The 26,004-nt window shown below is 28.6% G+C and overlaps 1 protein-coding gene across 2 annotated transcripts in view; it reads right to left on the bottom strand.

Annotated features, from left to right (window-relative positions):
- The window catches only part of LOC142318102 (calcitonin gene-related peptide type 1 receptor-like), a 237,195-nt gene that overhangs the window by 13,998 nt on the left and 197,193 nt on the right, over positions 1 to 26,004 (bottom strand). For both annotated transcript variants that reach the window (XM_075354631.1, XM_075354632.1), the window contains exons 7-10: positions 17,264 to 17,390; positions 10,389 to 10,609; positions 7,562 to 7,750; positions 3,833 to 4,016 (exon numbers count right to left, since the gene is read on the bottom strand). In XM_075354631.1, coding sequence (XP_075210746.1) covers positions 3,833 to 4,016; positions 7,562 to 7,750; positions 10,389 to 10,609; positions 17,264 to 17,390 — 721 coding nt within the window. The remainder of the gene's footprint in view (positions 1 to 3,832; positions 4,017 to 7,561; positions 7,751 to 10,388; positions 10,610 to 17,263; positions 17,391 to 26,004) is intronic.

The raw sequence follows: 26,004 nt of genomic DNA, 5'->3' as shown, positions 1-26,004 counted from the left end.
ATACGGAGGAAGAAATGGTGAAAGTGAAATAATGATACAGTTTTGTAAATGGAATAATTTCATAGTGGGTAACTCGTGATTTGATAAGAAGAATAGAAAGAAGGTTATGAAGTATGGATGGGGAGAGAGAAGAACAGAATCAGTAATTGACTACGTGTTAGTGGATTGAGAGGTACGGAGGGAACTGATGGATGGTGAGTGGGAACTGATAACGAGGGTGGTGAGTGGTTGGAGGAGACCATAGATTAGTAATGGCTAAGTTTAGATTTGGGAAAATTCTCAGTGTGAATTAAGCAAAGAGTATGAAGAACGAATGCTTACCTAAAAGAGAAATAAAAGAGGGGGAGAGGAGTGGGAGTGCTTCAAGAACAACATGTTGGATATATCAAAGTGGGTAGGTATGTGATAGAACCAGTGGGAAAAGAAAAGAAAAGGAAACAACGTGGTGGAATGATGATGTAAGGACAGCTGCTGAAAAGAAGAAGATAGCACGGAAGACATGGATACAAAGCCATAAGAATGAAGACAGGAATAAATATAGGGAAGAAAAAAGAATGTAAGAAGGTTGTAAACAGAGAGAAGAGCTAATGATGGAAATAGTTCACAGAAGAGCTGGAAAGGGAATAAGAAAATGCTGTTTGGTATCATGAAAAGTAAAAGAAATGGGAGAGAGATGTAAAGTTTAAGAACAATCTAGGACATGATATAGTTAGGAATTGATGAGGTAAGCACCAAGAAGGTGAAAGCTGTAGGAGTTTGTGGTTTACAGTGGCTATACAGACTGTTCAGAAGTACATGGAAAATGAGGCTGATTCCAGAAGACTGGAAAAAGGGCATAATAATCCCCATATTTAAAAAAAGGGGAAAAGTGTTGTGTAGTAATTATAGACACTATTTCCACACATGAAAAAGCTCTTTGGATGTGGTGAGAGCAATGGGAAAAAGAACTGTATATAGGAAGAAGTATGATGACTGACAGCATCAACCTCTATGATGTTGAATCTAGATAAAATAGTTACTTTTCATTTTAGTAGGTGTTGTGCAGTATCAAAAAATTAAACTCAAAAAATAAAGTACTAGGAAAAAAGAAAGATATCTACAAACACACACACACACACACACACACACACACACACACACACATACACACACACAAACACACACACACACAAAATAACAATAACAATAATATAAAAGACAATAACAGTAATATAAAATAAATGAAAATTTTTAAATATGTTTATTTTTAATAGAATTTTAAAAAGGACCAATATACTACTAAAACTTATTTTTATTACTATTTTTTCCTTAAAGAATCTTTAATGAAAATTTGCTTTAGAACTGTCTTCACTTATGGGCAAGAGCTTACAGTCTTTTTAAAAAGAAAATCCCAAGCAAAATTGTATTCTTATTTTTCCATTCCTTTTATTGCTGATAGTCAAGCATTCATAAGCTACTAATTCATAATTTGAAACTATAGATTCATCTGGTCTACTTGAAAAGTAACTTGATCATCTTGAATGGTTTCTTATTGCTCAAATGTTATACTTAGGATAATTGTCATTTCTGATGACCCGCTCATTTTTATATTAATTTTATGGTTAATTTTTATAATAGGTTTATGAAGCTCTAATTACTGTAAATTACAAAACAAAAAGAAATGTATTGCTTGAATTACAGAGACAGGCTGAAACATTTGAAAATAGATTACCTGTAAACCAATATTATTTATAATGCAAAAAATTAATAAGTTATAATATAATAATAATTTTTTAAAAATAAATAAGAAATACCGCATTCTTGTCTGGTCATTGAGTATTCATGGATTCAGAAAACTTGGTTTTTTAGGTATCCATTTTATTTTGACAATTTTTACTTAATTATTTATTTTTAACTTGGATTTTTATAATTAAAATATACATATTTATATATATAAATTTTAATTTATTTATTTATTTACTTAATTGTAAGTTTGCCTTGAAACCATCTGTCCAAATGTCCCATCATATGTGTTCCATGGCCTGTAGGTTGAGATACACTCTCTTGTACTATCCTGCTATTCTGTATCTTTTTCAAAGTATAATACAATATATTCAGAAAATTTCTGTGCACTGAAATTATGGAAGTGTAATGACAAAACTTTCTTAATTATTACTTTGCACTTTTATTTCATTATTTTATAGAAACGGATATTACAGTAACTGGAATAGTTTATAAAATGTGTTGAAAATCACCTCCTCCAACTTCAACACAACACTGCACATGTTTCAATTTGTTTTAAATACTAACCAGCTGATGTACTGGAATGTCTTGAATGTATGCTGTTATCACGGTCTTTAGTTCGTCAATTGTGCTTGATCTGTTAAAATACCCGGCTTGTTTCACACCTCCCATAGAAAGTAATCTGGGGAAGTCAGATTGGGTGATCATGCAGACCAAAAACCCCTCAGAATGGTTCGTTCACCAAAGATGTTTCATAATGAAAAGTCATTGACCTGTTAGCTATGTGCACTGTGGCACCATCTTGTTGGAACCAGCCATGATTGATATCCACTTCTATTAACTGACTAATGAAGTTTGTTAAAACAGCACAATAAAGATCACTGCAACTGTATTTTAAAAAAGATTGGACCCACAATTCACGTTCTACTCATATCGACCCAGACTCAAATTTTTGCTTTGTGTAAAGATTGTTCGTGTAATTCATGGGGGTTAGTTGTCAACACAGTTGTGTATTTTGTGAATTAATATACCCTCCTAAGTGAAACCATGCTTCATCTGTAAAAAAACATAATGTCGAGGATATCTACAGAATTTTTTGGTCAATAAAACATTTAAATAAAGCATTGGCAATAATTTAGTCTTTTGGCATGATCTGTAGGTTTCAGTTCTTGAAACACATTGTAGGGGAAAAGTTTCAGTTCTTTTCTCACAGTTTTATGTGCGGTAGCAAGTCTGATATCGTGCTGTTATGCTAACTTACTTTAACTTTAATGGACTTTGGTCATAGCATCCGAAATATCAAGTAGCTTCTATTTGTTTAGTTTAAGTGGTCTTCCACTTTAATCAGTGTCTTCATCAGAGGCTGTTGCCCAAAATTTTTCGATAAGAGTTCAAACTACATTGTGGTGAGAAACAGGAGTACTTGAAAACTTTTCAGAAAACTTGTGCTTCACTAAATCAGTATACTTGTCATCTTCATGAGAAACATGTTTAACAAGAAAAATAGGTTTCTCTGTCGAAAGAACCATTATATTTCTTGCAACTATTAATTCCTATAAACGAAACAACATGAAACGAAGCATGTTCTATCACAATTCAACAACTGACGTCTTGATTTATTACTGAGCAATGCCCAAGGAACCCACAGGGCAACCAACCTGATGCTGAAAGAACAGAATGAGCACATAATTTTAAAGCATATTGCACAGAGACTTTCCTAACTTAGTGTAAATTTAAATTCAAAAATAATTATTTTCCATAAATTCTGTAAATATTACAAAACTGAGTGATATAGATTAACATATCCATATAACTGGTGTCTTACTTCATTAAATAAATTCAGTTCAATTTGTCATTAAAAATATAAGTTTTCTTTATAATTGTTCTAGTATGGTGTAATTCTAGTTCTAAAGACCACCTCTAGTGTCTCCATGAATATAATTTTATGTTAATTTAATATTTGTGAAGCATAAAAGGAAAAATAACTGTAGATTCCTGGTTTGTTTCCTTTTTGGTCAAATTATATAATTTACTTAATGACAAAACATAAACTAGTAACAAATGAGAATATTACTGAATAAATGAGAGCTTTAGAAAATTATTAATTTACCTGATAAGAAGCAACAATTGCTGAAGTTATCTGGTAAGCTGGCTCCCAAGGTGCTCCCTGCTGCGGCCTGAAGGGCATTACAATGTATTGAAGTCCAAGCAGAGGAATCAAAATTAAAGTGGCACGAACTGCTTTTTTTGTACGACCGGATGTCACTCCTGTTTGACTTGAGATTGTGTTCCTTCTAAACAATGTAATCCAGTTTTTAAAAATAAAAAAGAAAACAGTAATAATGGATACTGCAAATAACTTATAAAATTATTATCAATAACTGTATGCAGAGCAGGAAAAAGAAAAGATTGCGAAATAATGTTTTATTTATGGAATCATTTTTTTTTTATAAGTTGTGTATACATATCATCAATTATAGATACTTAAGACTAATTTATTTCATTTTACACATTACCAGCTTTAATTCTTAGAAAAACCTTAACATCATCGATTTTCCATTCTTATGGATTAACATATATTATGGATTATCATATCCATATTCATGGATTACCTACACAATGTGTATGAATTGAAATAGTGGCAATCCTATTGAGGACATGGGTGTTATTAAATAACTGACATATTTTACTGTTTTGTGAAGATTTTGTATCTTTACAAAATAGTAAAAAACAGTTTTGTCAAAAATTTTTTCTTTCTATTATATTAATCTTACGTTACTAACTTTTGCTGTCTTTTTTGCCTTGCATAAATTTATAAAAAGAATTTATAGAAATGCTTATTCATAGTTTTGATAACATCAGTATTTAGAGCAGATGAAACTATTTCTTCAAAGGGTATTTTTCCAAAGACTGTACAGTAATCAGTTTAGTTTTATTACTTCTATAAAGTAATGCTCTGACAAAATGTTATAATACATTGTTCTATTATATCTTTGATGATGAGTTTGAAACTTTATAACTTGCTTTATAGGAGATGTGAAAAGTAATGAATCATCTGATTTTAATTCCAAAATTTTTTTCTGTCAAACAATAAATGTCATTTAATTACCAACATTTGGTTTCAAAACAGTAAAAGGAAAATAGAAGAAATTAACTCTATTTTCTTTTTCACTGTCTGAAACATACAAGAAGTTGTAAAATATACCTAATAAAGAGTGTAATAACTAATCACTTCCCATTATCCTCAAAATATTGGAAGTTTTTGATCCAATTGTTTTCTAAGTTTTATGTTAATACACAGCTTATTTTGCAGAGTTAACTTTATGTTTATATTATTTTAAATTTTTATTAAAGACTAATAATAAAAGTTTATATGTTTGTTCTTTGAGACAATAAGCCATTTTCATTATTTTTTTTTACTTAGAGCAGTGAAAATAAACAAGAACAAAACAAAAGTAATGAAATGTAGTAGAAATAACAAAGATGGACCACTGAATGTGAAAATAGGAGGAGAAAAGATTATGGAGGTAGAAGAATTTTGTTATTTGGGAAGTAGAATTACTAAAGATGGACGAAGCAGGAGCGATATAAAATGCCGAATAGCACAAGCTTAACGAGCCTTCAGTAAGAAATATAATTTGTTTACATCAAAAATTAATTTAAATGTCAGGAAAAGATTTTTGAAAGTGTATGTTTGGAGTGTCTCTTTATATGGAAGTGAAACTTGGACAATCGGAGTATCTGAGAAGAAAAGATTAGAAGCTTTTGAAATGTGGTGCTATAGGAGAATGTTAAAAATCAGATGGGTGGATAAAGTGACAAATGATTAGGTATTGCGGCAAATAGATGAAGAAAGAAGCATTTGGAAAAATATAGTTAAAAGAAGAGACAGACTTATAGGCCACATACTAAGGCATCCTGGAATAGTCGCTTTAATATTGGAATAATACAGGTAGAAGGGAAAAATTGTGTAGGCAGGCCATGTTTGGAATATGTAAAACAAATTGTTAGGAATGTAGGATGTAGAGGGTATACTGAAATGAAACGACTAGCACTAGATAGGGAATCTTGGAGAGCTGCATCAAACCAGTCAAATGACTGAAGACAAAAAAAAAAAACTTAGAGCAGTATGAAAATGTTGTACTGCTCATGCTGCAATGATTTGCACAACATAAAAATAATCATCAGCATATCACACTAGTACCAATAATTTTGCATTGAAATATTTCAAATGAAATCTCTATTTATAATCAGTTTGTTTGTTCACCTTAAGGTAGTAAGAATTAAAATGACTCATATTTTATATGAATACAGAATTTTATGTAACCTACAAAAATGAGATTGTGGGCATGGTGTGATTCTGCATGGCATTACAGGATCAATCAGTGTCACAGTGTTACAGTTGGTGTCTTGAATTTAGTAGTAATGCTAGAATAATTTCCTGTTTTTTTTTATTTTTTATTTTTAAGTTAATAATAATTAGTTATCTGTCTCTTAATAAACAGAAAATTTTAAGAATAAGTTTTCCTTTTATATGTAGAATTAGTAGTCAGATGACAAGTTCTGTTTCAAGTATCTGGTAATATCAGACTGATAAATAAGTTAATTAGAAAGTCCAGAAAATAAGTTAATTAGAAAGTTTAAATAACCTAAAAAGCCTAAATAAGTTAATTAGGAAATTTAGTCAGAACCTTTTATATTTTGATTCAACTATCTTCTAGTATTAACCATTAAGTACTTAATAAGTTGTGCATTCAATTTGTACAGTCATTCATAGCTTACATAAGCATTATTATCTTTTTATAAAAATTTCTTTGAATGTACAATTTTTTTTTTACATAAAGAATACAACCCAATTATTTTATAATGGCTGGTGTATTAAGCAAAATCGTTTTTTAAGAATTTGTGATTCTTTCTTTGTTGTATAATTACATTTCATGACTGTTTTGCTTATAAAAAAAGAATCACAGCAATTTTTATTAAAGAAAAAGAAGGTAATTAAAGTATTTTTTGTTATTTCATCATGAGTTAGTCTATTTTGTTTTAATTAAATTGAATCTAAATGTTGTTTCAAATACCTATATTTTTTTTATTTATCTCCCACCAAGCAAAACACATCAGGTCCCAATAATTTCAGATAAAAAGAGATAATGAAATCTTATTTATAAAAGGCAACTCATGAGTCTTCTTTTTATGTTATACATACAAATATATATGTATGTATGTATGTATACGTAACTTTATATTGTACTTGATATAAGTTTCAGGTTAGTTCTAAAAATGGCAGGACTATTGTTGCCAGGCCTTTTAATGAAAGTGAGGCGTGAAATGGTTTCTTACTGCCTTCTTCACTAGCTGAATGCACCATTGTAGATCAGCATGGCATGATTTTCAAAATTTAAATACAATCAGCCATATAAGTAATACATTTACTCTGTTCACCATTCACACTCTGGGCGATGTGTAATGAACATCATAGTATTCTGAAAAAGTAATTTAAACTATGATTTAGTACTTAATGTTTCACATGTGTCACAGCTGTAATATAATCTGTAATCTTTTGAATGTATAAATATTTTTACAATGCTTGCAGAGTTCCTATTACATTAACCTCAATGAAACTTAATTATTCTACTAAAAATTGCTTTTTCATACAGTTTAGCTGTAGTGGAAAAAGTATAGATAATTAACCATGTATGAGCTGAAACTTATTTTAAGTACAAGATTCTTAGAAGATTGAAGTATCTTCCTGCTTCCAGAAAAGCATCTATAAGTTTTGTTACTACTTTTAAATTATTTTATTTCCTAATTAATAATTTTATTCAATCTAGTGACAAACCTTCGTAATCGGATGGAAGACTGTTTTTCACGGAAAGAGGCACATGGGCTGTTGCTAGTAGCCTGACTAGTATGCAATTTTGTTAACAGAAGTCGTACAATATTGATCAAAAAAATCAAATTTGCCAGCATTGAAACACATACTGGTCCAGATAGTGTCCATGAGTATAAAGATTCATGAATCCAGCAGCTGAACAAACAAAACATAAAATCATTATAAAACAGCTTTTCCAATTAATCTATTTTTGTCGGTTCTTAAGTAATATGAGTAAATAATCATGCTTATTTAAAGATTAGAAGAAGTTTGTTTGCCATAAAAGACATTCATTTTTTAACCAGGATTTAAATGGCATGAAATAGAGATCTCAAAAAATGTTTGTCTAAACCATACTCTTGAAGAAGAATCAAAAACAAAGAAAAATACTAAGAAAAAACAAGTTAAAAATTTACACTGAGTGAGTTAATGTGAGCAAATGGAGATGTTGGAGGAAGATTCATTTTAGATTCTTATGTTCTGCTTTGTGCTGAAGAATTTTCATGTGTATTATCATTTTAAAAATATTAAAAACAATAATTTTTTGAATCTATAAAGTAAATAATTCTTACTATGAAATACTAAATTTTTGTTAAGTACTATAATTGATTATAAAAATTTTATTTGGTTTGAACATAAACATTGGCAATTTTAAACATGTGAATTAAATTAATATGTGTTTTATTGACAAAGAATTCGGTTTATAATCTTCTGTGAATGAAAAATCATTTGAATTTTTCATTTCCTAGGATTGTGCCATCATTTCTATAGAACACAAGTAAGTTACGAGTTTTTCTGTATATCAGAGTAAAAAGTAAGAAATGTACTCTCCTTAATCTTATTTAGGATTCTTTTGAAATTACAAAAATGTGTATATAACATAAAATAACAATTGAAGGGATCATTAAAAAATTATTTTCTAGTATTTAAGTTTTTAAAATTATAAGATGAGGGAATAATCCAAAATACAAAATCATAAACCAAGTTTATGGTGCTAAAAATAATAATCATAAGTAAAAATTTAATAAATGTAATAGAGTTATAATTATAATACATAATCACTTTCATACCTTTTATAAAGATTTTTTTTTTTGATCAGAAAAAAGTACTCCACTGAATATTTAATTCTCTTTCAAAAGGAAATTTATTTCACAGCAGTGTTATTAATACTGAAGAGAAGGAAAAGAAAAATAGTTTAAAAATCAATAAACTAATTAAAACTAAACGTTTTACAATGAGTAAAACATATAAATACTTTTTAGATTTAGCATTCTTAAACTTAAACAAAAAAAAAAAATAATAATAAAAAAAAATAAAAATAAAAGAACTTTTTTATTATATGTTCTTGGGAGGAACAAAAAACGAATGAACAGTATTAATAATTAATTAATGCAAAAATCTGTGAAATTAAACAAATTTGATTTTTTAAACATAAAAAATTGATTGTAGATAAAATTATAGCTTCTGGAAAAATAATATTTAACACGAGTAAGGTAAAAAAATTACTTGCAATTTCTCTTTTTGAAACAGAATTATTGAATTTAGTTATAATTAATTACTAAGAGAATTTGATAATACTATAAAAAAAAAATCATTCTTAAATCTAACAACAAAAAATTTTTTTTTTTTTGATTTTCAACATTTTCCACTATATCTTTCACATTGTTTTTGAATTTATGTTAGTAAATATTACAAACATTCACCTTAATTTTAACATTTATTCTTTTTAATATGTACACCATATTTTTTAACATACTGCAACAAATTAACATTTTCTATTGTTTGGGGATCAATGTTGAAAGTCTTTGGTTTAAAGGCTTGTTTTTGCATCCTCCATAAATCCAAAAGAGCAAAATCTTGATTCTTGGGAATAAGATGTAGTTACACAATGCTAAATCTGATAAATATATTATAACAGTTGAGCTGTTTTCTAGCCAAAAATTGCTTGACAGTCAGCAGGTTAAGTGCAAATGTATTCCCTCAGTGGAGAAATAAGCTATGATGCATCTAATACTGAAAAGAAAAGGGATCTGTTCTTTAATTTTCATGCTTATTTAGGCTTTCTTCATATCCAGCGATTCTAGAGTCTTTTAATGCCAGTAAATTATGGGACACTTTTTGACCATAATGAATTACCAGTCTCGCTACATATAATGAATGACCTTTTTCAAGTAAATATGGCTCATTTCTATTTGTTTCAGAATATTAGAACAATCATTTCCTTTATTAAACATAATAAAGGAAATTTGTCATACAAATGATCTTATAAAAGTTGTCTTACCACCTCCTTCTCTAAATTTATCATATCTACTATCTTTTAATTTTCATACGATGATCTCTATGACTGAGTTCATTAATTTTCTGGACGTTTTTGAAGCAATTGAACATCCAATGCATGAGTCATCTTCAACTTCATTTCGGCTTCAGAAAATCTATTTTTTCACTCAAAAACATCTGAATCTGGCAAAAATCTTCCCCAAAAATTTTATTCATTAAGTTTATTCACAGAATTACTTTCTCCCTTCTCTGCAGCCATACAGGTACAAGATTCCATGTTTTGTGGAACTTTCTCATATAATATATTAATTCTATTATGTGAGAAAGTTTTGCAAAAATTGTTTCCCCAATTACATTATTTGTAATAATAAGATTGCACAATACTTACCAGCTGAGAAAAGTGGAACTTACAGGAGGTAAATAATTTGTATTTACATATGAAAGAAAAGGTATTTTTTATAACTTATTGAAAAATTCTTATGTTATTGAAATATAAAGCTTGGTACTACATGCTTACTGTTGCCTCTCCTCTTTCAGAGAGGATCTAAGGAAGGCATATATTGATACGAGTACAGCAGGTACACCCCAACCTATTAGGTATAGAAGTGGCATGACTCGAGACTCTGCTAGAAATGTTACGACTAGTAATGTGTGTAGATATAACCCCTCACAGAACATCCATAAATATGTTGCCACTAAGAAGTATTGTACCAGGACATGCAGTATCTGGCAGCTGATCTGAAATAGAGGATGCAGATTTTGAATGAATCTTTTAAAAAAAATGATGTATTTGTTTCATATGTGAAATGTTTTCATATACAGAGTGTCCCATATAAAACGCAACCCAACCTTATATTGGTAGGTATTGAAATAATAAAAAGGCATGTGTAAATGTAAATGTAATTTTTATTATTACCATCCATTACCTTACATTTAGAGTAAATGTTGAAAGTGGCCGCCATCTTCTTGAATACAAGCTTCGATTCTTTTTACAGCGTTTCTTGCAACTTTTTTCAAAGTTTGTGGCTGGATATTTAATACAGCTTGTTCAATATTGACTTTCAATTGTTCAAGTGTTCGTGGTTTGTTGCTGTAGGCTTTTTCTTTGAGGTAACCCCGTAGAAAAAAATCCGCCGCAGTCAAATCTGGAGATCTTGGTGGCCACAAGCCTCGACCGATAACACGATTACCAAAGAATTCCTCGATGAAATCAGAAGTTGAACCTGCGTAGTGCGATGTCACACCGTTATGTTGTAGTCAGCAGGGTCTGTCTTACTCTTCCAAGAGTGCGATGAACTGAAATAAAATATCCTAATATCTTTGTGCTTAATGGTGTACTCGAAAAAAATAGGACCGATTATTTTCTTCCGCGATATCGCGCACCACACGCCCAACTTCTGCGGGTGTAATTGTTTTTCGTGATAAACGTGGGGATTTTCAGTGCTCCAAATTCTACTGTTTTGGCTGTTTACGTAGCCATCCAAATGAAACCGTGCTTCATCTGTGAAAAATAACGAATCCATAACATTAATTCCCTCACGCAGAAATCGACGGAACCGTTGACAATATTGTTGCCGTTTTTCTTTGTCGGGTTCAAGAAGTCGATGAACCGTTTGAATGCGATAAGGTCGTAATTGTAATCGTTTGGTCACCCGATGAACAGTCGATTTAGACAAATTAATTTCAACAGACAAACGTCTGATCGATTTATTTGGCGAGGAGAGTAATCAGTATTTGATTTCAGTGACTGTATGTGTATTCAACACTGACACAGATCTTTTGTGTTCCTTGTTATAATTATGGCGAAACAAATCTTGCACTGCAACCCCTGATTTCGTACTGAAGTACGACTCGACAATGAAAACACGTTCATCTAGCGAAAACACCATCTTGTGTCTAGCAACACACTGAACGTTATGATTGCATTATTGTTACTATCGGTAGTGTTCTACTGCGTCGCCGCCGCGATGTTCAGATGTTGGAAGAGTCCATTTCAGTAACGAGTAAGGGAGTAAGCTTGACTTTTGAAATTTCATGGATGAGTGATTGATGGGTTGCGTTTTATATGGGACACTCTGTATATATAAATATATATATATATATATATACATATACATATATACATGAACGGTATATGTAAGAGAGTTAATTATTTTCTTTTCTCTTTCTGACATAATGTTACATTCTTAGAAGAGTAGTTAGAATTTTCGGCTGATACAATATTCTGTTTCTAGTATTTGTTATCTTTTTTATTTTCTGTTAAAATATTATGTACCTCATGAGAATTTGTTCCTTTGTTTATTTGGTTTCAGGAAGCAGTGGAAAAACAGTTGCATTTACATGTAATACTTTTATCTAAGTAGGAGCATTAATCAAACCATGCTTAATATTTATCATATCAGCCACTTAATTATTTTGTTAGAGAATGTATTTTACCTATTATAGTGTTAGAGTGTCATTAGTGTTTACCTATTAATTTCATATTTTTCCTGAATCATTCATTAGTAAATATATCATCAGATTACATCCTTGTAGCAAAATAAATTAAAAAAGTATTTAAATAATGCTCACTTTTTCTTGTTTCATTGTTTTATTGTGAGTGCTTTTTCTGTACATGATTACTGGTTTAGGTGAGTTTAATACATTTATTTAAAAATAATCTTTAAAAATTTGTTTCAAAATAACAGAAAGAAAAAGCATATTCTGTCAGTTATTAAAAAAACTGACAAATATCTTTAATTAGATACAAATGAGGGAGCATTATTTTAAAACTAGTTAAAAAACGTTTTAATGTTTCATTATATGTAATAATACTAAAGGTTCTGCAGTTACATCAAAGTTTTGTTAAAGGGCATGATAGTGAATTATAAATGCACTTATAATGAAAAAACAAAAGAAAGACAATAAAATTTGTTATTATTTATTAATTAGTTTATTAGTAATAATCACATTATTAATATTCCAATTTCAATGAAAATTTAATTTTTCTTTTATCTAGGAAAGGATGGAATTAATTAAAAAGCTTTGAATTTATGAACATGCATAAGAAACAAAAAAAATAAATTAATATAGCCCTTCTTTGAACAGTTCAAGCTGAAATTAAAATGTCAGCAGCTTGAACTATTGTATTTTTTTTCTGTTTAGTCTCCGGGAATCACTGTCAGGTATTACTTCAGAGGATGAATGAGGATGATATGTATGAGTGTAAGTAAAGTGTAGTCTTGTACAGTCTCAGGTCGACCATATCTGAGATGTGTGGTTAATTGAAACCCAGCCACCAAAGAACACTGGTATCTGCGATCTAGTATTCAAATATGTATAAAAGTAACTGCCTTTACTAGGATTTGAAAGTTGGAACTCTCAACTTTGAAATCAGCTGATTTGTGGAGATAAGTTCACTACTAGACCAACCCGGTGGGTTTGAACTATTGTCTTTCTTTCTTTTTTCCTGTTTAGCCTCCGGTAACTACCGTTCAGATAATACTTCAGAGGATGAATGAGAATAATACTTCACTATGCATGAGTGTAAATGAAGTGTATTGAACTATTGTCTAAATTATCCAAACTGTCCACATGGACAGGTCTCCACATCTAGTTTAACTCCTCTTATGTAAAGTTGGATAAGATATGTTTATTTCAAGGAAAACTAACAACAATATTCAGCCATCATAGAAATATCTCTTATAGTAATAAAATTCAAAAAAGAAAAATGTTTTGTGTTATCATAGAAAAACTTTCACAAACATTTAGCAAACTTTGATGTTAAAAAAGAATATCACTCACTTGATTACGTTATTTAATTATGCATGCCATTATTATTATTATTATTATTATGTATTTTTTCTATAATTGTTAATAAAATAAGTTTTTTAACTGTTTAATACCTGTTTATTGTGAACAAACATTTTCTTAAAATTTTAGCTTCAGATAAATTTATTCTGATCAGCTTTCAAGTAATTTCTGGCCACAGGTTATTTCATTGCATCACCTCAGTCACCCTTGTCCTAACATCAATGCTCCTTCTTTTAGTTCTTGCTTTTTTTTGTTTGTTCTGTATATTTTAAATTAAAATTACTCTTGTTATATTACTTAATAAATGTCTGTTCTCTCATCCAGCCAACTATTTTACTTTTTTAAAAGTGTTTTTGTAATGTTGTGCGAAGCAAATCTACAATTTTTGTTTATACTTTATCAAAAGAAATCCTCTAGTCTGATACTACAAAGTAAGTTTCTGTTGCTTTTTTAAAAAAAAACTTGTCTGTCTAGAAAAATTATTTTTTTACTTTTTTGTAATTTGACCATCACGAAAACCAACCAATGAAAACACTCTTTCAAAATTTATAGAAAACCAACAATGACAGGGTTTTATGTCATTCACAAAGCTGTGTACACTTAAATAGAAGAACCTTGAATTTCTGTTCAAATAAAAATGGACAGAACACTTACACATCTATACTTTTATGAACTATCTACTTTTAGAAGTATAATCCACAGACTAGTTAACACAACCATATCACCAGAGGATTTCATATTAGAACTCAATGATTACCTTACTTAAATAAATGGATATAATAGTATACTTATTGTCACATGCTTGTATTGAATAAACAAAAAAAGGTAAAAAAATACATCACAGTAACACACATAAAAAAAAAATTCTGAGTTAGCCATACAGAAATTAAAATAATCTGAGTACAATATTGCCTTCAGAACAAAAAACAAAACAAACCATTTCAAACAAACTTACACACAGGACACAATCACATACAAATTCAATGTTTTTGGAATATTTATCCTGAACTGATCTCTTTTTTTCCTGTTTTGCCTCCGGTAACTACCGTTTAGATAATTCTTCAGAGGATGATATGTATGAGTGTAAATGAAGTGTAGTCTTGTACATTCTCAGTTCGACCATTCCTGAGATGTGTGGTTAATTGAAACCCAACCACCAAAGAACACCGGTATCCACGATCTACTATTCAAATCTGTGTAAAAATAACTGGCTTGAACGCTGTAACTCTCGACTTTCCAAATCAGCTGATTTGGGAAGACACGTTAACCACTAGACCAACCCGATGGGTAACCTGAACTGATCTGGTTGTACAATGTTCAACATTGGTCAAACAAAAGAAAGGTTCAAACAGAGGTGCACAGAACACTTAAGTTCTTCCTAGAAACATTTACCAACTCTCATGTAGATAAAAATCATAGATTCATCAACACTGACAACTCTGGTATTTCTTAGACATAAATAGGTTACATTGTAACATACTCCAACATTATGAAATTTATAGACACAATAACATATAACAGTGATGTACTACTTGAACTATCAAAATTGAAATATAACAGACTTTTCAACCATTCTTAATACATATCTGCTTAACTCAAAGATACTATCAATAATGCATCAGCTGGTAGATAGGATGAGAACAGCAGCACCAGGATGAAGACTGCAAGAACAAGTAATAGAGTTATGATGCAAGAATTTAAAAAAAAAAATCTATATTTATGAAATTTTAGTTTGGTCAGTTTAATAAGGTGATAGTTTTAAATAATTTTTATTGCCAACCATCATGGTAAAAACATAGCAAATTACAACACTTGATGATATTTGGTTGGACTGAAAATTCTGCTAATGTCTGTAAATAATGATATCTAAAAGAACCAAGCCTACTAATTAAATGTTCTGGTAGTGGAATAAAAATTCCAAATATGTTTTAATTTTTAAATCAGATTAGAAAAAATTATCATAATAATATGAACCCTGAAAAATACAAAAAAATGACTGAATTGTTTTAAAAATCAATAATACTCTTTAGCACATAAAAAATTAATTAAATCTTGAATTTTAAAAGTCAAAACTAAGTATTGTTAGAATGGCTTTGAAGAAGAGACACTTTATGTTCTTCATATATATTATTCTGAGTGTACTGGTAAAATTATCAGAAATAATTGATGAAGAATGTATATAAAATCAATTAATTATAAGTAAATAAGTAAAAACAAAAAAAAAAAACAAAAATGAGTGCATGGTAGTATTCTGTATATTCTGCAGCCTACTATGCACAAAATCATGGTGGCAAAGGTACACAGTTACTATCATATATTTCATACTTCCTTCTTATAATAAATCAAACTTTAGATAAAATACCTGAAGATAAGTTATATTGTAATAAGAAACTTTATCACTAAGAACTTTATCCAATTGATTTGGCCAAAAGTAAAAAGTAAAAAAAAATCTATCGGACCTTATTAATTAGAAATCAGATGTAATGTAATTAAAACAAAATGTTGAATTGATATTTTCTGCACTGATGACTGAATGCTGGAAGAAGTAATATGTTCATAAATAAGAAATAATTGTGTGTAGGCAGGGGATCAGGGGGATATAGTACAACAGATATGCACACTTACATTATTATTTAAAGTTTAATAACAACATTAATATTTCATTTGGTATGGGATAAGACAACAACAGAATTATATGGTCGGAAAGACTTTTTCTTTAAAAAAAAATAGTTTATACAGGTTTTTTAGTTCATTAAAGTTGAACCATTATTAAATATTACAAATGATACAGTTATTAAGATAATGTTTAAATTAATTACTGTATAATTAAGTAAAAACTAACTTTCATTACTACTCAATAAAGTTAAATCTCATGAAATTCAATTTATAGATTGACTACAAAATTTTATAAAGCTTATCAGTTAGTAATGAAAAATAATGTTATTAGATAAATCTAATGTTTCATTTTGAGAGCTTAAGGAGAATAAAAGTTTGTGTTTGTTAATTGTGACAACTATTTAATGTAAGGGTTTATAAAGAGATAGTAAGAAGAGTAAAAATTTTTTTGGGGCTGTGACCAACTGATTTACTATAACTAAAATACACTTCTTTAACTAGTGATACAATATGTTACAATAATTTTTAATATTTGGCTGTTGTCAGATATGATTCTATGATCATTTTTTCTTTAACCTGTTGCATAGCATCATCACTGATCACCTTTTATGACAAAGATAATGTGATGCTAGAGAAATACCTAATGTATACATGTACAAATCGTGTCTATGACTTATGTCCAGTCAGATTGCAATTAATTTTAATTATATTTGAATGGGTTATACTTAGGTAATTACTCTTATACTTAGGTAATTTCTTTGCTGCAAGCTTTATTTAAGTACATTAATTTAACAACAAGCTTTTTTGAGAAGCTTATTTCAGAGCTGGTCGGTCTGAAATTGAACGAGACCAACTGTCACCTGCTGTTGGACTTACAGATTATTATGAGGTAGAATAAAGTTAGAAAAATAATAATTTCAAGTATTAACACTTTTTAGAAAATTTAGTATTGTGACAAAAAATATAAACATTTTTGATACATACCCCATTTGCCATGAGAACTGGAAGGTTATCAACAACTGCTTCATACCAGATGAGCCACAAACAATTATTTAATGCCAATGAGATGAATAAGTTTTTATGTATCTGAATCCTTGTACATGTAAGTGACCTGTAGAATGATAATAATTTGCTTATAATGTGAGTATATCAATTAATTTCTGAAAATTCAAATATTTTATTGGCATAGTTAATTGATGCCACTGTGTTAATTGATCTTAATATGGTATAGTAAAGAAAAGCACCAAATACAGTTATACAAACATTTAATAAATTTCCAACAGTTAAATATATTTAATCATTTTTCATATAGTTAATTATAACTATCAGTTGGTGATTAATATTAATTAATCACCAACTGACGATACAGGATAACCGTGAAAGTTAACTCTTGGAAGTTTATAAAATGTTTATATAACTGTGTTTAGGGTTTTTCTTTACTATATCACATCAGTTAATTTGTCATAAATTAAAAAAAATCTATTGAAAAATATTTTTTTTTATGTATATTTTTTAAGACGAGTATGTTCAGTGAAGTATAGATCTATTTACATATTAATGCATTTACTACATGTTGATCCTAAGATCATTTTCAGCCTTGCTTTCTAAATATAACTTATAACATACATTTCTTGCTAATACAAATAAATATTGAATCACTGTATTACCAGAGTGTCTAATAATAGCTGGTTGAAAGCGTACCTTATGAACTGTAAATAGAGAACTGAAATTTTTCTTTTACAGCGACATCTAAATAGAATATAGGATCTCATTTCAAGATGAAGAACACAGGGTGCCATAGAATTTTTCTTGGTCTTTTGCTTCTCTTATTAATAATTCCTAACAATGAATTATTACCCTCTTTTCTGATGAAACTGCTATAGCTAAGTCTGAAAGTAATATTATAATTTTTTTTTTGCCAATCTCCAAGGAGGAATGGTAGCGACTTAACCTTTCATCCAGAGAATCTGAATTCAAATTCCAATAAGGTTAATAATTTGTAAGCACTTTTCATATGCTTACAAATTTCCATTAGACTAAATAATCAAGACATTTGATGCCCATAATTGCAAAAAAAAAAATTAGTATAAAATAGGGGGAAAATATAATTTCTGAAGTATCTATTTATATTCACATATTTGCGTTAAATGAACAATTTTTTTATTATTAATTTTTATTTGCGATACTTCACTGATAAAGGTTTAATATAATTTCCCTTGATTTTCCCAGCAAATAAGGGTACAATTCCAGTTTTTATGTGTAGAATAATACATTTACACATTCCAGTCTTAATATGTACAATAGATAATTAAGTGCAAATCTTGTCAAAATATTCATTTATTGTATTAAAAACTTATTTTCAACTATTTCTTTTTAAAAAATAATTTAATTTTTAAAAATTGTTTATTTCACTTCTGCATATGATGATTTTCTGAGAGTAAACAAATTTAATGATGTTAGGTTCAGATCGTTAAAATAAGTTCTGCTAATATAATTCAAGATAAAATGTCTCTTAATTAGTATCAACTTAAATAAATGATCCTGCTCATAAAGTATTCATCAGTTCATAATTTAAATTTAAATTTGTAATATTTTACTAATTGTTCCAATTTATTATTAATTTTGTGATCTTTATTGTAATTATATCAAGTAGTTTTAAATTATTTTCTAATTTTTTAAAATTTATTGTTGTTTATTAAAATTAAAATTCACTAGATTAGATGATTATGCATTTACAGGCCCAGTTTGTTCAGAAAAAATATTGTGTAAATGGTCAGCTTGTTTACCAAACTTATTACAGTCATATTCAATTTTGTTTGTTCCATTTAGGTTACTTAATTATATTTTTATTATTATTGAAATATTTCATTTTTTTGTTTGTTAACTATATTGCATGCTCCATGTCCTATATATTTGTGATTTTTATTAATTTAATTATTTGGATACATTTCTCTTATCTGATATTTATTTTAATCAACTAAAGAAGTATCCAAATTACATAAGTCACCATTCATACCTTTTTTTGTAACTAACTTAATTTTAAAGTCTTGATTATAGATTGTAATGTACCATTACCAGACTACAGTAACCCATTTTAGTTTATTGTAATTTGTTTAATCTTTTTTTTTGAGTTGATGGGCATTGACTGCTTTGATCATCTTTCCCCATGAGAATGGAAATTTGTAGCGTATGGAAAATAACATCCCTGACTGGGATTTGAATCCAGGACCTCTAAATGAAAGGCTGAGATGCTATTATTCTGCCACAGAGATTGGCATTAATTCTTAAATCACTTTGTGTGTATGTGTGTGTGTGTGTGTGTGTGTGCGCGCGCGCATGCAAGTGTGTGTGAATTTTGTTTAATGCTTTATTTGTCCCTTTGAGGTATTAAACATAAAATACAATGTACTATTTTACTTTGATAAATTAAACACTATGTACTTCATAAAAAATCTACTAATTTTTTTTATAAGGATTTCATCTGTTATTTAAAATAACAGTCATTATTCATTTCTTGAAAACAGAAGTTGCTTTTAATTAAGCAAAAAATTAAAGTGTAAAGTTTATTGGTGAGTTTTAACATAACAAACAATTGGATTTTCTCAACATTATCGTCACAAAAGCAACTGACAAAAACATGCTTTCACAATGAGAAGAAAATGAATGATAAATATGCTTTTTCTCTAAACCTCATATCATCCAACTTCATTTCAACTATCTGCTTTAAGAACAGCTGAATACACCCATGATAACTGAAGAACTCAACAATGTGAAATATTCAACATATAAAATGAATTTAACAACATATATGCCGATATCTTCCTATTTCAAATAAATAAAAATTAAATAAAGATAACCAAAAAAAAAATGCATAACATTAAACATACTTGTACATAATAAAAGATTCAAAGAAAGTAGCTCATAAATAAAAAAATGTGGGAAGAACTGACCTTCTGAAAAAAAAATGCACAACCAACCTTTTCACACCGACCACAATTGTCAAATAAAACACAATGTATCTAAAATATATGAACTGACTGCTGTGACTGCATGTTGTTCTATATTGGTCAAACAGGTTGCATTATTATACAATGTTACTGAAATAATTAAAAACTTTAGTAGCAATACTGAGTAAGCATTTGCCAATCACTTCATAGTTATAAATCATAAATCCATCCTCAATGACAATGTTATTCTACACAAACACAAAAATGGGGTCGTCATAATTCAAGTGAACATGTTGAAACATATAAACCACATCATAGTGATGTATTAAACAATTAAATAAAATTAATCCAAATCCAAAATATTTTTTACCCCATTCTAAATATGCGTATGTGTCTGTTCACCAGTAATAATATCAGTTGACGCCAGGATAAAAGAGAGCAGGCATTGTGATGTCAATATTTTAAAGTTCTTAGTTTATCTTTACTTCAGTTTATCAATTTAAAAGAGTTAATATTATTAAATAATCTTTTTTTTTTGCTGATCCTCAAGGACAAAATATAGCAAAAAATAATTGAGTTTGTTAGGTTGTATAAGTACGTAGATTATATCAGAAGTGGGTTGTATGTAGTAAGTAGATACAACAACAATTTAGTACTACAATTTAACCTCAACAAGTAAAACTGAAAGATCTTAGTCTTCAGTGAAAACAGGATATAATGGGATAACATTTCTAAGAAGTTAATGAATAAGAAGTGTGGCATGTCATACAAACTGAATGACTAAAAAGGTGAAAATAGTTGAAATAATAAAATGGGAATTTCAAATTCTGAAGATTTAATGAATCTATCAACAATGAAAATTAGTGTACAAAACTTTCAGGAAAAAACCAGCTTTTAATTAGGAGGCTTAGGAAGCTTTTAATAAAAACTTAATTTTATTTATTAATATATCTAGTCTATATATTTTGTGCATGTGTCTTTTTCTCAGTAAATGAAATTAAATTTCATAATTTTTATTTTACTGGTTTTATTATTTAGCTAACTAACTTACGGTTGTACATTTTACACGCAGGTGAAAAATGTACAGAATGCAATGCAAGGATAGCAGGAGAATTTGATTCTTCCTACTAATTGCAGAACCTGGACAAATGTTCCTTACTGCTGTGTCTTTCATTTATTGAGCGGGTAATTATTTATTTAGTGATGGATATAATTATTTTGTTTTATTTATGGATGGAATTATTAGCTGCATTCTGATCTTTTAGACCCTGGAGAATTTGTTGATTGGGGCTGACTTAGGGAGACTAGCCATGTATGAGCTTCGTTCTCCCGGTGTGATTGCACTTCATTTCGTCCCCTGAAGTCCTTTCAGTGCTAGTGTTTTCCACTCTAGCAGGAACACACTTTTCGAGGGCCCTAGTGTTTGGAAGATGCAATGCGCTCCCCTTTCTGGAGGGAGTCATATGTGCTGGAAGTGACATGAATGTAAGCAGTAGGAAAAGATGATGGATGGCTGGTGAGTTAAACTTAGGGAAATTTCGTCACTCGGGCTGTCTTCATTACTGCATGTTGGCTGGATTTGGTCAGGTCAGATAAATGTAGTAAGTAATACATTATATGGATAAATGAATCAGAAAAATGTAGTACAGTTTTTAAATTTACGATACTTTAGATTTGAGGTGAAAGTTTATCTGAATCTAATTTAGCACTGATATGTTAAATTAAAAGTGAATTGCAATTGATTTAAAAATTGTTTTTTTATTTTTTATTCAAGGGTTATCATAATACAAAACATTGAAAGTTACATCCAACTAAACAAAAATTCAATGTATGACAATTTTTTAAAACATGGTACAGTCTTTCTTTTTTTAATAAAATTAATGTGTTACAGTTTCTCTGGTCTCATTAGCTGCAATATTTGTGTTCTTGTAAGTAAACCACATTATATTTTTTGTACGCATTTTTATCAGTGTTTTATTAACTCACAACATTTTTCTATTATTATGAATGAGTATGTTAATTTTTAATGTTTAATCTTGTTCTTAATTTCTTAGTTGATATTTACTTGCTATGTGATAAGCAGATCTAGATTTGAAATAATTAATAGTCTTAGTTAAATATTTGTTTTTTGTATTTTAGGTACGCCACTTAAAACTGAATTTTGCAAAGAGGTATTACCAACTGATATACGCCAATCTGTTATTGTAGTTCAATGTTTTTCTGTATTTTGTCATCATTTTTAGTGTTATCATTTTATTCAGTGTGTATCATTTTGTTATCAGTATTATCATTTTTTCAGTGTTTTGTCATCATCTATTTAGCAGTTAAGATTTTTTAAATTAATTTGAAATTATTTTCAACATAAATGTATACATTTCTTCTTAAACGTGGTTTCTGCTGATATATTTTAATAATAAAAAATAATTACAAATTTTTTAACCACCTTACCAACAAAAAAGATATATGTTCTCAAGATCTTTTAGTTTTTTAAATTATCATCAGGAGATTAAAAGTATTATAATAAGTCAACAATTAAAATGAGTACACAGTAATGACTGTTTGTATGTTAAGAGTATACTTTTTTGCTGGTAAGGTGATTAAAATATTAATTATTTTTTATTATATATTTATTCATTACAATGTTTTATTTTTATAATTTCTAGTGTGTGAGTTTATAAAATTTTTGAATGATGATTTTAAATTTGTTTTTTTTTGTTATAATTTTTCTAATTTTTGTAAAGTATTTATCATCATTATTTAATTAGCTATCATTAGCTTGTTATTTGTGTAACAAATAATTTGATTTTTCTAATTATTTTTTATTTTCTATCAGTAATGTATTTTATTTTAAAATAAAATTTCTGATGGAAAAATATTTATTGACATGACAGTTTACTAAATCGGTTCAATAAACAGTAATTTTTCAGCTACATATGTTTTTCATTCTGAATCCTGGCTTATGAAATCTTAACTACTTTTAAAATAAGATTTTCTTTACTTTTTTATATTAAAGATAATTATAACTTTTATTAATAATTTAATTACTAGTAATTAGGAATCAAGACTGAAATTTTCCTAAGGATTGAAATGTACTTTCAATCATTGAGTTATATTTGATTATTTTATTTTTAATCTGTTTATTGTTTTGTATTCAAAATCAATAGACTAGAATGGATACTACTTTTAGATAATTGAAATATTTATATATATACAGGCTACCTATGTAAATTAGCCAAGTGTGTTTCTTCATGCACATCATAAATTAAATAATTTTCTAGGAAATTGAACTCAGATAAGAGTTTAAACAGATACGACGAGTATATACTGTTTAAATGAATGGAGTAAAATGTATATTAAAACTTTTCTTTATTTTGGGTAAGTATTCATGATTCTCATCCAAGGTACTGTTAAGGAAAGTTTATTACTTGTTACAACTCTGCAGAGGTTGTTGAATTCTGCAGGGTTGACCCTCTCTTTAGTAACAAATTGAAAGGAGAGAGACAAAAACGCTTTTTTCTTTAATGTAGTCCATTTACTAGTTTGGTTTCATGTTGTGGTGAAGATAAGAAAAACAGCCCTCATTTTATTGTGAGGAAATCTATTTGTCTTTTCTTTTACATATACATATATCTTTTTTAATATTTTAATTAAAAATATGAGTAATCACATCCTGGTTTTTCTAAAGAAAAATTAATTTCTAAAAGAAAACACACCTACTACCAAAATTTTGATTTATATATCCATTAAATCAATTAATTTTGATTTTATTATAAGTGATATTATTCCTATAAAAATTACATGGTTTTCAAGTGCCCTATCATAATGAATTATTTTGCTGTAATACAAAACTATAATTATGCATACATGAAGTAAAATGATATTGTTTTAATTCATCTTTTATTTTTTTATTTTGTGATGTTATTACCTTTAAGTTTTATTTTCACAGTTATGAAATGGGTGTAGAGTACAAGAGGAGAATGTTACAATTTTCCAACTACCTGTGTGAATTATTGGATCAATTTACTAGTAATATTAGAGTATTAAAAAAGTATAATTAATGAATTTTATTCTATTTAAAAAGACTTTTTAAACATAACAGTTGACAAATATCTATTTAATTGTAGAAATTATATTTTTCATACCAGTTCTTGAAATTATGAAAGTCGCGTTCCAGCTTGTTGTTATTTGTGGTTTTGATTCCTTCAAAGATCGATTCTTTATTGATCTTAATTTTTATAATAAAGATTTGTTTTTAAATATTATACAAAAAGAAATAAAACATTTATGGATAATGATGGTTAATGTATGTTTCCATTTTAAGAAATCAACCAACTAGGAAGCACTGTTTGTGCCTAATTGGATAAGCACCTATGGATAAGGATATTTCGTGGCATATAGTGAAGCATCATCTTATTGAAACCGACGTTCATTGTTTTTTTTTTAACATTGTAATTCATTGTTCAGCATTAAACATACCAGCATGTCTCTCAACTGTTACTGTTGTTTTTTTTTCAATATTTACTTAAAAAATAAGGCTTAGTTGGTCTAAACTGCACTGCAAATGTATTAAACTTATCACATTAAGCAGATTCATTCGTTAACAAAAAATTAACTTTTCATAATACTGTGGTTGATCAGGCAAGGTAATGTTGTTCAGGAGACCAGTATCTACAGTTTTGTGTTAAATATATCCTGTTAAATGGTAATGAGTTTTATCTGACATAATTAATTTTTGTAATATTGTAGTTTTTACATAGTACTAAAATGAATTTTGTACTAAACCAAGGCAATCATTGACCAAATGTTCTGAACAGTTATAATTTTGTAGAGGAGAAAAGAAAGATCATGTTGGAGTGTACTATGTACTGTTATATTATCCGATACATTCAATGATAATTAATCTCGTCTTATTGATCATCAAGGTTGTATAGGGCTTTCCCGTTCAGAGTTTTCATGAGTCCAAACAGTTGGAGATCAGTTGAAAAAAGTATCTAACACTTCTTGTTGTTAAATGTTTTTATGTCGCTTAAAATAATATTCTGTGAGGGAATTCGGTTCATGTGGGAAAAACTAAATTCTCTATGAAAACCCATTCTTCTTTGAATATCTATGACAAATTTATATTTAATGAATGGCAAAAAAATAAAATAATTACAACTCTCTTTCTAAATACCTAGAAATAAGCTTCCAGAAGATCTTTTCAGAATTATCATGCAGTTTCACCAAGGTGTTGCTAATTTTTTGACTTGTTTTCAAACTGTTAGGAAACCATTTATGTGGTGAAAATAATGTTTGATCTATGTTTATTTGTTTGTTTAGTATGTGTTTTTTTTTTGCCAAATTCAGTATACTTTAAAGTTTCTTATGATTCAAAGTTGTTAGGTTTGTGATTTTCACATATTACCAGAGCCAATCTTATACTATAACGAGCGAGGCAGTCGCCTTGGGCGGTGGGTTAGGAAAAGCACCATGAAGACAGAAAAATCATTTACTTAAGTCAAATTCAGTCACAATTTACTAGCTGTTTTAGTTCTTTTTATATATATTCATAATTCTCAAATAAAATGTTATGAATAGACTTGCATATTGTGACAGTTTTTTGCATTACATTTTGGCAGGTATAAGGGATGTCATAATATTTAGGATTGCGGCCCCTTCATTGCAGTTAACCTATTGCTCAATTTAATTATAAGTTAGACACAACTATATCACAACTTATCATCAACTTTTGGTATGTTCAAAAACGGTCTGGTTAATTATCTCCCTAGATTCTAGTAT

The sequence above is a fragment of the Lycorma delicatula genome, chromosome 1 (genome assembly GCF_047948215.1).
Source record: "Lycorma delicatula isolate Av1 chromosome 1, ASM4794821v1, whole genome shotgun sequence".
Classification (NCBI taxonomy): Eukaryota; Metazoa; Arthropoda; class Insecta; order Hemiptera; family Fulgoridae; genus Lycorma; species Lycorma delicatula.
Note: the sequence above shows the minus strand (reverse complement) of the source record. Positions and strands in the feature narration are given on the sequence as shown.